The sequence below is a fragment of the Candoia aspera genome, chromosome 7 (genome assembly GCF_035149785.1).
Source record: "Candoia aspera isolate rCanAsp1 chromosome 7, rCanAsp1.hap2, whole genome shotgun sequence".
NCBI lineage: Eukaryota > Metazoa > Chordata > Lepidosauria > Squamata > Boidae > Candoia > Candoia aspera.
The window spans coordinates 45,842,618-45,854,831 of NC_086159.1; the positions used below are offsets into that span (position 1 = coordinate 45,842,618).

The window sequence follows — 12,214 nt, forward strand, 5'->3', positions numbered from 1 at the left end:
ATTTCTGTGCAATAGCTTGTTCCTAGAGGCCAAGATGGCTCCTACACTGGTACTTATTAGGAAAGAGGTGAAAATGTATTCAGGCATAAGACCCTGTTCATTAGGCTGTTCTTATTGTTCAGTTGTGTCTGTTTTTGAGTAATATCAAATTGTAACAGTAATTATATTTTTACTTTTCTAATAGCATTTCAACTGAATAATATTCTTGAGTTTCATGGTGATTAATTGTATTGTTTCTCAGTATGTTTTTATGGATTGTAAACCGTAGAGACAAGGGAATGAGGCTGGGGTTTTGCAATAAATACATAATACTACCAATCATTCTTTGAGTTACTGCCAAAGGATAGTCTTTGAACAAACTTCAGACAATATTTAAAGGCATCCAATTTCCTTGGAGTTTTCCTATTTTTATTAGATGCAAATATTTCTAAAAATCTTCAATATTTACCTGTAAGCAAGTCCCAATGAACACAACAGTTGTATGTCATTGATAATTTTGGAAGTTGCACCCTCAAGTGATTATGGGTGATGCAATTAATTATATGGGCAAACTGCAATCCAGAAAACCATCTTGATGAATTGTTCCATTTGGAAGTGGGAATGTTATTAACTATAACATATTCAGTGCAAATATCTATACACACACACACACACACACACAAATAAGTTCCTTTGTATTTTAGTGGAAGTTCAGTGATATTTGCTGTAAGGATAAAATAAAAACCTTATACCTGGGAATAGATTTTATTTCTTGGACTAGATTGCACTGAACATAACAAGCATACATGCATTTGCCTGCACTGTAAATTTTATTGACATCACTGAAATGTTGAAATACAACTATTATTACAGATTCTTAGGAAATGTTACTTTATTTTTTTCCCTTACAACATCTTCTTAGCTGTATGTCTAAATTAGGACTGTAGATATTTCAGAAACTAGAAAGAAAGAATACTGAAAAAATTGGCATCAATATAATCCATTTTTATCTTTAAAACTAAGCTAACGATATTAAAATATATATTTGTATTCTAAGAGGTGATTGACCAGAAGCCTGTTGACATTAATTATTATTTTTATAACAACTGGAAAAAATTCTTCGTCTCCTATGAGAAGAAAGTTTTAGACACTAAGCTTGACATGAGTAATTTTACACAGACGTTATATCCTCCTTTTGTTTTGTCTGTGATCTTAACCAGACAAAACAGAGGATAAGCAAAAAGGATATAGCATATGAACTAAACGACTGATATAAGTTAAGAAGAAATGGCAATGAGAAAGCAAACAAAGCGTTTCCCAATTATTCACCTCTTGATATAGTGAGTTCCATTCAGCACTTGAAATAAATGAGCATAATTGCATGGGTATTCTTACTTAGTGCATTCTGACTTTCTCCCTAACATTTAATAGCACTACTATAGTCATACAAATAATATGTCTATATAATTACATTATATAAACATTATAATGGTGAAATATTAGTATTCGTGCTGCTTTTCTGCCATAACTTTGCCTTCGCAGTAGCATTTAGTCAACAGGATAGGAAAAAAAACTAAAACAGTAGGTTAGCAAGTCAATTCTACTGTACTTGAAATTTACATTTAAGCCGTAACAGCAGTTCCTTGTGCAGATTTCAAACCTATTTTGGAACACACAATTCTGAAAGTAGTTTGGCAACATGAAACCGCTATGGGAAGACAGGTTAATCACCATTCCATGTCTGGTGAAATCTCCAAGTTGTGATCTTAGAGAGTTTAGCCATAACCCTCAGTTTAAGCCTCTCTATGAATTTCTTCTGCTCCTTTCCATTTCTTGTATCTAACTTCTGTTTTTAACTGAATTTTTATAAATCCAAAGTTCGCAGAAAATATTCAAATCAAGGAAAATCTGGATTTTAGATAAGGAAATGTGGATATATTGCTCTTTGGGGAAAGATTGAAAACATGACTCAAGAACATCTTAAATCAAGCTGAGATGTGGATTTTAAAAGGCATATTGTATTAATATCAGACTAGATGTTTCAAAGTTGTGTTAGCAGTTTGGAGACAGAGGCAAACATTAAATTTATGAAAATATGTCAAAGATATTTAATTTCTTTAGCTAATCAAGATAAAAGATCCAATCTTGGGTAACACATTTAGCATCTTGAGAACTTCAGCTTATTCTGATTTCATTAAAAAGGCAGGGCCAGGCAACCTTCCATTGCTAAGAACCACCATTTTGAGAGGACCACCAAGGGCCCATGGAGCAGAACAGTGATGTGGCCAGAAATTTTCTGTCATTGTTTGTTTGTTTATTTGTGTGTTGAAGTTATTGTTGTTAAACTAGTTACCTAATTTATTTAGCTAGATTTTACACTTTGTCCATACGTATTTTTTAAGAAAAATCTGAAGGCAATTGAATGTTTAAAGCAGTTACCATGCCAGAGCAAAATGTATTGCTCTACAGTACTACAAAGAACGAAGGACTAGAAGTTGAAGTTACAAATATATCATGAACAAAGCAGAAAAATCTATGTGTGGCAAAGTCCCTTGTAGACAGAGAGATGGGAAGCTAAGCTGTGAGTAATAGAAACCAAATACTGGACTCCAAATATGTAAAAAACCTACTGGTGTTTTCCCTTCACCACAACATGAAATAGTTAAGAGTGCCCATCTGAGAAGGAACACAACTCTTGAGACATTTGAACTATATGCTGAGCTAAATAACTTGCAAGATGTTTGGAACAAGGAACATTTGTCACTGAGAAGAACCTCACAAGAATAAATATCTTGAATAAAAGTTAAGATTTATTTTAACAGAAGCTTTAAACATGCCTGTCAATGTTTTTTAAATATGTTTATTTCAGGATGAAAGTTCACAGACTGCTTCTTTTTAAAAAGCAGAAATCATAGGTTGGCATTCTAAGCCTTCATAATTATATGCCAAGTGATCATATTTGGAAACATCTGCTCCTTATAACCCACTAATTACATTTTTTTAGAGAATCTGTAAGCTAAAATTGTTATCTGTAGCAACCAGCCTAGTGTTGTGGCAGCAAAACAAACTTTTGTTGTGCGTGAAGCTCTGTTTTTAGGAGTCAGGTGTCTCGGACAAAACAAATGTGCTCGGGGAAGTGTGATGTTTTCTGTTAGAGGAAGAGATTCAAGTTGCAAAAAATATAATCATAAGCAACATTTAGCAATTAAATATAGAGGCCATAAAATGTCACAGACTGAACATTACTCTCCCAGCCATATAGAAAGGAGATTAGATGTATCTTATCATGGAGGAGGAGAAAAAAAGTGAAATGTAAGCATTGATTTCTGCACTCTAATTTCTGTCATCTCCAAAAGATAAACTCTTCAAACCATAATCCACTGTCAGACATTTGGCAGCCATGTCCCCCAAGTTATTTGTTAAATAGCAAGCAAGTTGACAGGCAAGCTGTAAACCATTTATTATAATGCAGCCTTGACCAACCAGGCTGTGATTGTCAGTCCAAATGGAGCCTGTTTCTGCCAGCCCACAAAGCATCTGCTTGCCAAAATGGTAAAACTGTCAAGTGCCATAATAGTGGGTCACAGTTTCCATACCTTCATCTACATAACCTAAAGATTAAAAATAAGAGATGGACCTTTGAAAGACGACAAGCTCACTTTTAGATGATGATGATGATGATGATGATATTTTAGATGGCTAAATAAAAAAAATCCAGACAATTTATGTAACTGTCACAAAGTTAATATTTTCCAATGAACTGCTATATTAATCTGATTGATGATTATGTGCCATCAAGTCGTGTTGACTCTTAGCAACAACACAGATAATTTTTTCTCCAGGATGATCTTTTCCCAACCTGGTCCTTCAGTTCCACTGCCACTGGAACGGAGTCCATCTACCTTGCTGCTGGTTGCCCTCTTTTTCCTTTCATCTTTCCCAGAACTATGGATTTTTCTAGAAAACTAGATCTTCTCATTGTATGTCCAAAATATAATAATTTTTGCCTGGCCATTTGTGCTTCAAGTGAGAACTCTGAATTTATTTGTTCTATGACCCTTTGTCTGTATTCTTGGCTATCCACAGTATTCTCAGGAATCTTGAGCAGTGATCTAACTTCATCTTCTAGTACCAGGGTTTCCTGTAAGTAGGGAATATCTTCCAAGGCATCTTGGATACTGACATCTCTACTGCACAGAATTTCAGTACACTCCTTTCATCTGTGTTTGATTTTCTATGAATCAGTTACTACCTCTGTGTTGGCATCCTTTAACATACCAATTCATGGCTAGATTTTCCTTTTGAGTTCAGAGATTCTTGGGAGATTCCTTGTTTTTCCATGTCTGTTTCTATTGTCAATGTCTTTACAGATGTCACTGCAATACTGCTTCTTGTCATTTCTAACAGCTCTCTGAAATTCTTTGTTAAGTTCCTTCCTGAGATCTTTCCTTTCTTGACTTTGGCTTCTTTCTTGGCAACTTCCACTCTTTGTTCTGACATTCAGTTTGCTTTCTTCTATGCCTAGAAATAGCAGTACTTACAGATCTCCTAAATCAGCATGGAGAAACCAGCTCTCATGGGATGCATGCTTCTGCTCAGCGTCCCAAAGCCACTTCCAAATAAATGCAGACAATGGGTGGTAAGATCAATTATCTGACATTATGATTGTCATCTTTAAGCATTTATTTCAAATCCATAGCAAGGAACATTTGAGTTCTTCAGAACTTTTCATCAGATAAGATGTTAGACAAGTTCTATCACTTACTCAGTTGTCATTGTTTTTGACCCATATTCTAGCCAAACTAATATGAAGGGCCTTGAAACTTATCAAATGAGTGCAGCATCTTGAGAAGGCTCTTATAAGAGTAGGCAGTCCTACAAATAACTGGGGTCAAAGATCAATTCTGACACCTTTAGCAATCAATTTTGACACCTTAAACTGCACCCAGGACTGAAGTGGGAACCAAATAAATTCTTTCAATGATGCTACATGTTTCATCATAGTGATGATATTAAATAATTCATTATATGCATTCTGATCCAATTGTATTTCTGGTTGTTCTGTATGGGCAACATGACATTAATAACCACACTGAATTATGACTTTTCCTATTTTTGAGTAAGACAGAATAAAAATCAGTATGCTATCTTGGGCATCCTGAGTGTTTGTCAATATACTGTATGGATATGCATTTCATAGGATGTGGGCAATGTTGTGTTCTCTTATAAGGTAATCTCTATATTATAGATCGTAGTACTGAGCTAAGTCATGATTTGCAGCAGAGATGAATATCTATGGACCCACCTAGTGATGACCATGGCATATGAAAGATTGCATCTTGAAATGTAGAAGTAAATGGTGAAAAGCATGAAATCATGAATAAAATAGATAAGGGTCTAATGAATAGAAATGGGTGTATGAAAGTAAGAGAAAGAGGAAGGATGTAATAAGAATGAAGATAGTCTAATCTTGTATAGTAGAATTGATTATTACAATTATTACAATTACAATTACAAGAAGTGAAGGTGTACATTTACATTCTGGAAGTCCCATAGGAAAAGGAGGATAGCTTAATCTCTCAAGTGGAAACATAAGAAAACATGGTGTGAAAACTTTTTTTTTTAAGCATGTTTATCCCACCTTTATTATTTTTATAAATAACTTGCGTAAGTAGCTGAGGACCTTTTTTTATGCAGGTGGTGCTTTGTGGAAACTTTGCTTTGGATTTTCAAAATATAACTGACCAGTTAAACACATGCACATACTAAAGAGTTAAGTTAGGAATAATCATGAATGTACCTAGAGAGACAGCCATCACAGGGGTTCCTTTAGAAATCTGACATCAGAGAGCAATGTGGGTATCATCTTATCAACTCCAGCTCTAAACATAATTATACTTTCAAACAGCATTTTCTCAGTTAAAAGACTATGTAATCAGCTATTATTGTAAAATCGCAAACCATTTAACACTATTCATGTTAACAGTTATGATGTGATTAGTATGTCAAACTATTTCTATGTATGTTTAGCCCTGATTTTATGTACTTTTATTGCTCCTAGATTTCCATGATGCCGAACCATTGGCTCAGAGTACTAAAAATCCATCCCTTCCCTTTAATCCTATAACACGTAGTCCACAGAATTTTATTGGCAGTAGCAATACAGTGATTTTCATCAGAAACGTTACAGAAAGCAACTATAAAGCCATGGGCAAATTCAGTCTTGACAAGAATTTATTTGAAATGACAGAAAAACCCTGGATTCCTACAACTACCCATCATTTCTCTAGCACTACAAAACAGGTAAGATAATTTATTAAATGGAATAGCTTTCCTTTCCTCAACTATATCTTGAAATAAATAAGGAACAACAGGGCTATAATCCAGAATATTGTTCCCAACTCAATGGTTCTGATAACTGGCATTGATGTGAACTATAGTACAATATTGTCATCCACAAGTTGTTAAGAGCTTCCAGAGGTTCTTGCCCCACAAATAACTTGGTGTGAGACTCTCTGATTAAAGCTGAGCTCCAAGGAATAGATGAGATTGTTGCTGCTGTACTACCTTTTCTGCTGCTCAGCATCATCCCTGACAGAGCTGCTGGATTCCATTGCTGTGCTGGTGGTTGAGACCCCAAGGCTTATGGTTCTTGGGGACTTCAATCTACCACCTGGCAACACTGAATCTGGGACAGCTCAGGAGTTCCTGGCCATGGAACTATCCCAGGTCATCAGAAACTTAGATCTGTTTTTTGTCTCAGGGCAGTGAAGATGTGATCTGGTTTTGGAGGACATAGCTATTAGTCTATTGCCATGGTCAGATCACTTTCTGATTGCTTTGCAGCTTACTCGTGCCATCCCACCACACAGTGAGACCTATTAGATCAGCTGGTAATTGATGGACCTGGTTGGGATTCAGAGGAAGCTTGGGATCTCCATGAAGGTTTGGTGGGTGGTTCAGCTGAGGCCCTGTTTGCAGTCTGGAATGGGTGGGTGGCTGAGGCCTTCCTTAAACTAGATTGCCCCTCTGCAGCTTCTCTCCCTGTGCAGAACCAGGACATCTCTTGGTTTTCTGAGGAACTTTGGAAAAAATTGGTTTGGCTTGGCTGTTTGTACTTGCTGTTCTAATCTGTTGTATTTTTCTTTTAATAAGTTGGTTTTTAGTTGTAAGCTGCCCAGAGACATTTGGGAGTTGGGTGGCCTATAAATTAAATAAATTACAGTACATAAATACATACATACATAAATGTGGAGGGCATCGTATTTGGGGGATGTTGGTCTGGACCCTTATTTTGCTTGCAGCCATCACTTATACCCCAGAGAGGCAATAATGATCAAAGAGCAGTATGGAGGTAAGCTGAATTTCACACGCTCATTTGAATCACCCAACCAAGGTTTGGTCATAGGTTTCTCATGTGTCATACTAATATCACACTAGAGTTACTTTGAATTGTATGAGCAAGAGAACCATGACTGCTACTCCATTTGGCAGCCCGGAAATGACTGCTCAGAAAACTGGAAGATAAGCCTAGAGTAGAATTCATTCTTGGTCTATCGCTGTTCAAGGTGTGTTAGAAAGCCAGCATTAGCCTATTATCACTGTTTTGGGAAAAATATTATGGTAAGGGTATACATACAAGTTTCATGTGTTAATTAAGGACAAGACTTCTATATGCATGGATTTTGGAGAGAAATATCTGGCATATGCCTTGATGTGCTGCATATTCAAATGTGTTATGTTCCCTTTCTCTTTTTTCCTTCCACAAACACACACTATGCTCCTCTCCCATTTTGTGCGTTTTTGACGGATCATGATATTACATTTCTCTTTTTCTCTTGCATGTGCGCTCGCTCTCTCTCTCTCTCTCTCTCTCTTTCGCTTTTGACTATCTGCAAAAGCATCACTATCCATCTCTTAGGAAGCAATTTGTTTTCAGTATTTATGAACACATATTGGGCTATATTAAATGCCACTTATTATAATGAAGAACAACATTTCTTTATACACGTAATGAAAACCTTGATGCTGCTGTTATATCTGATTGAAGCCAACCTATTTTCAAGACACAAGGGTACTTGCTTTGCATTTTTATAAATATTTGCTTTAGAGTAACCTTGGGTTGCAAATCTACAGCTCACTTTTTCAAACTATGAGAAAAACTGTGCAATGCCCATTTCCTGAGAGAGAGAGAGAGAGAGAGAGAGAGAGATTGATCTTTTTAAAAAGCCTTGGGAAGGGAGGAGGAGGATTTATTAAACCTGTATGCCGCCCGACTCTCAACAACTCTCTAAAACAGCCTGGACCCTGTTCTTGGGGATATATCCAGGCATTTTCCCACTTTACTCCAGACCTTTCCATCATTTGACACAACCTCAACAGCTTCACTCAGACAGCTTGGGGCAAAGATGTACAACTGGATATCATCAATACATTTATGATACTAGCCTTTACTGTTTACAGTAGTTTCTACTATGACACTAGTCAATTTTCCACAGTTTCTCTTATGTTCCTATGTATGTTTTGAGGGGAAGGTTAATATTTAATTCTTCAGGGTCATTGCAGACTTCACACTAGTGTCTCTGACTTGTTTTCTGTTTCTTTATTTTTTTCTGAATACCATTCCAACAATCACATGCTCTCATCTGTGCCATTTTTGAAGGCCAAGGACATGCACAAATCTGTATCAGTTGATTTAATATTGCAAGACTGAACTAACCAAATGAAAGTAAACAAATGGACAAAAATGATTTCTAGGACTCCTTGACATATCAATTAAAATAAATACTAAGTCACTATGTGTAAGTAGCATATACCCCTGATCTCTGGAATACTGCAATCCAAGAAGGACAGAAACTATTGTAGAAGAATTGCCAGATTCCAAGACCTTTCAGACTTCTATGGTTAGATAGAAGGTATACATGGGTGAAGGGGAAATAAGAACCTGTTCCTGCTGTATGCTTTGCTCTCAGTCTAGGAGGTTGTTCATAGAATGGAAAGGCTATGGATCTTCTGCATGCCCCAGACCTTTCTAATTCCATCTCAGGCATGTTTCCCTTTTTGATATCACTATCAGAGCATTAATGATAGAGCAGCAAGGGTGATGAATGTTTTCACATCAGTTAGGAGGTGGCTTGTGAGATGGATCTTCATCCTTACCTATAGAATTTTCTTTCCATTGGCAAAGGGAAAGAACAATACCATTTTAGGACTGAAAATACTGCTAAAAATATAGCCATGGCCATATTGATTTTTAATTATATTTTATCTTTAAAATCAATCTTACCAGTGGAGTGAAAGATAGTAAATCTATAAATGGGATTAAAGAGCAGCCAGGAAGTTGCAAACCCTTAGCCAACTATCTCAGCAACATAAAGCGAATTCTAACTTTTTTAATGCTTCTCATATTTAAACTTCTTGAAGAACCCTGATAATACAATTTCATTTGCACTTGATTAGAAGCAAATTGCACTGAATTCTGTAGAATTTATTTCTAGATAATTATGAATAAGTGCACTTAGGACCGTATTGTTACTAATGAAGAATCACTATGGGCACTTACTCTCAACCACTGGCTTCACCCTACTAACCTTGTACTTCCTGCCACTGTGGGAATGTTCTCATGGCTTCAGTAGAAGAGGAAGTGGGAAGAAGAAGGTCCTCCAGCTGGCCAATAGAAGAGTGAAAAAAAAAATGGTACTCTAGCTGGTGTTCCACCCTTCTATTCTCATTTCCTCACTGCATTTTCTTTCAGTGAAGGAAAAAAAAGGGATTGCATTGGCAGAACAACAAAGCCTCTTTTCTGGATACTCCTGAAGCATTTTTTTGGTGGGGGGGAGGAAGGAGCCAAGACAACACACCACCTTGACTTCAGGAAGGACTGGGGAAATCCCAAGAGCATTGAGATGGGATGATATTTCACCAATGAGAAGCCACCCATCCTGCAGCTCTGGAGGAAATGCTGCATGCTGCCTTCACAATATTTCCTCTGGAGCAGGAGTTCAGAAAATTGATCACCCCAGTTCCCAAGCCATATAGTATCTTGGGGATATGGGATCAACCCCCAGTGAGTGAGGCCAGTGAGTCCTCCTGAGGGAAGTGGCACTTCTTCAGGTTTTATAATTCTTTGGAGTATCTATGACACGTATACAAGGAATGATCCCATAAACATTATGTATTCCAGCTACTTAGAAAGTACCCTGAATGAATGACATTTCTTATGAATAAAAGAAGAGGATACAGATGGCAGAAATACATGGGCAGTCATGGCACCAGAAGGAAATCGGTGACCTAAATAAATTATTTGGAGCAAGGCTGAACTACAGTTACAGCAAATATCACACTATTCATTACAGACCTGCAGAGCTTTGAAAGGTAGTTCGGTCTGTCAAAATTTACTTTCTCAGCTCCAAATTCTTTATTAAGCACAACCCCAAGCCTTAATTATGCTTAGAATATTATACTTCTGTGATTGTCTTGCCAAGGCAACTGAGAGTCCAGCTTAGCTGTCAACACTTTGGGGTCATGGATGACCAGTCCAGTACATACTCTTAGGTCAAACTGGCATGCACCCTTGGTCAAAACTTACTCTTAAATTCTGTATGATTGAGGTAGATTTAAGTATCTAAACAATGAATGAATGAGTACCAGGCTAACTCTTACAGGCACTGGCTAAAACATTTACTCCTTTTAAATGTATTTATTATAAATCATTTCTACTGGAAGTCCATTTCATAAGGCTGGGGCTGCTACTGAAAAGCAGTGCCTTCAAGCCTTGGCCCTCTTCATCTTCCAAAATGGGAAATAACCAGTGGCTTCTTCCAGCACCATCAAATAGGTTGGTCTGACTCTAGTGGGAGAATGCAGTCCTTTATGGTGCTAATCCATGAAGACCTTTAAAAGTTAAAACCAGCAATTTAAATTGTATCCAGCAGCATATTGGCAGCCAGCACAAGTCTGCAGCACAAATGTAAAGTGCTGACTAGCATAGGGACAACAGCACTTAGAACCAACTGAAGCTTTCAGGTGGTCTTTAAATGCTCATGTGTTGCAGTAGTCCAAGTGGGTGTTAGGGTGTTGTCCCTATGCTAGGGACATTTGTGCTGGAAGAAGCCACTGGTTATTTCCCTACAGGAGTCACTGTAGCAAGATCCTCTCACTCCAGGTAAGGTCACACTAGCACACAAACTGATGATGGACAAAGCCCCTCTGGTCATAGCCTCCACTTGCTGTTCTAGCAAGACCCCCTAGTCATGGACCTGCTCCTTAGGGGTAGTGCTTCCGCATCAAGAGATACTACTGGAGCAGATAGACAGCCTCAACAGACAGTAACTCCATTTTACTGGGATTCAATTGCAGCCTGTTCTCTCCCCTCTAGCCTCACACAAACTCTGGGCACCAGGACAAGACTTCAGGGGCAACACTAGCTGGGCTTGGGGTGATGAAGTAAAGCTGTGTATCATCAGCAACATGACAATAATGAACCCCAAACCTTCAGGTGATCTCTCCCAGTGGTTTCATGTAGATGATAAATAGTAAGAGGGAGAAGAGGCATCCCACATGACAGCAGCCACCAGGCCAACCTCTCCTCCCCCACCACAACTGACTGGAGCCATCTACTGAGGAGGAAGTGGAACAACTGCAAAATGGCACATCCATCCTCAACCCTGCCAGCAGAAGGATACCATGATTAATATCAAAAGCTGCCAAGAGATCTTAAAAAACCAGGCCAGGCACACTTTCCCATCCAGGTTCTGACAGAGGTTATCCACTAACATGACCAATGCAACCTTATAATACCATGTTCCACGTGGCCAAATTCTCTTACGGACCCTGTCCAACTTCCAGACAATCATATGACCGACCCTTCAACCCATTGCTAATAGGCCACCTTACAGAAGTCTCCATGGCTGGTCCAGGTAAAAGAGAGGTAAGAAGCCAATAGTGGTGACCATAGCTCCACTGGTGCTGCTGCCATTTCGGCCACAGTCTGGCAATCACTGCAACTTGTCTCCCCAACAGCACTGTCGTCCCAACTGCCATTTCTCCCCAGCTGTCTGACCTCCTGGTCATCCAAAACCCAGGTAGCCTTCTCCAACAGCCCAGCAGGGCCTGGATCACTGGCATTAGATCACTCCACAAACTGAGTCCTGTTCACTTTGTTTCAACCTTGCTAACATCAAGCCCTACTTTACTTAAATTATATTCCCTCTTCTAATTGTCCATCTTACACACA

At 38.1% G+C, this 12,214-nt stretch overlaps 1 protein-coding gene across 1 annotated transcript in view; it reads left to right on the forward strand.

Annotated features, from left to right (window-relative positions):
• Nucleotides 1-12,214, forward strand: part of PTPRB (protein tyrosine phosphatase receptor type B) — a 76,433-nt gene that overhangs the window by 3,841 nt on the left and 60,378 nt on the right. Inside the window, exon 3 of the mRNA XM_063309130.1 lies at nucleotides 6,041-6,282. Within this exon, the coding sequence (XP_063165200.1) occupies nucleotides 6,041-6,282 (242 nt within the window). The remainder of the gene's footprint in view (nucleotides 1-6,040; nucleotides 6,283-12,214) is intronic.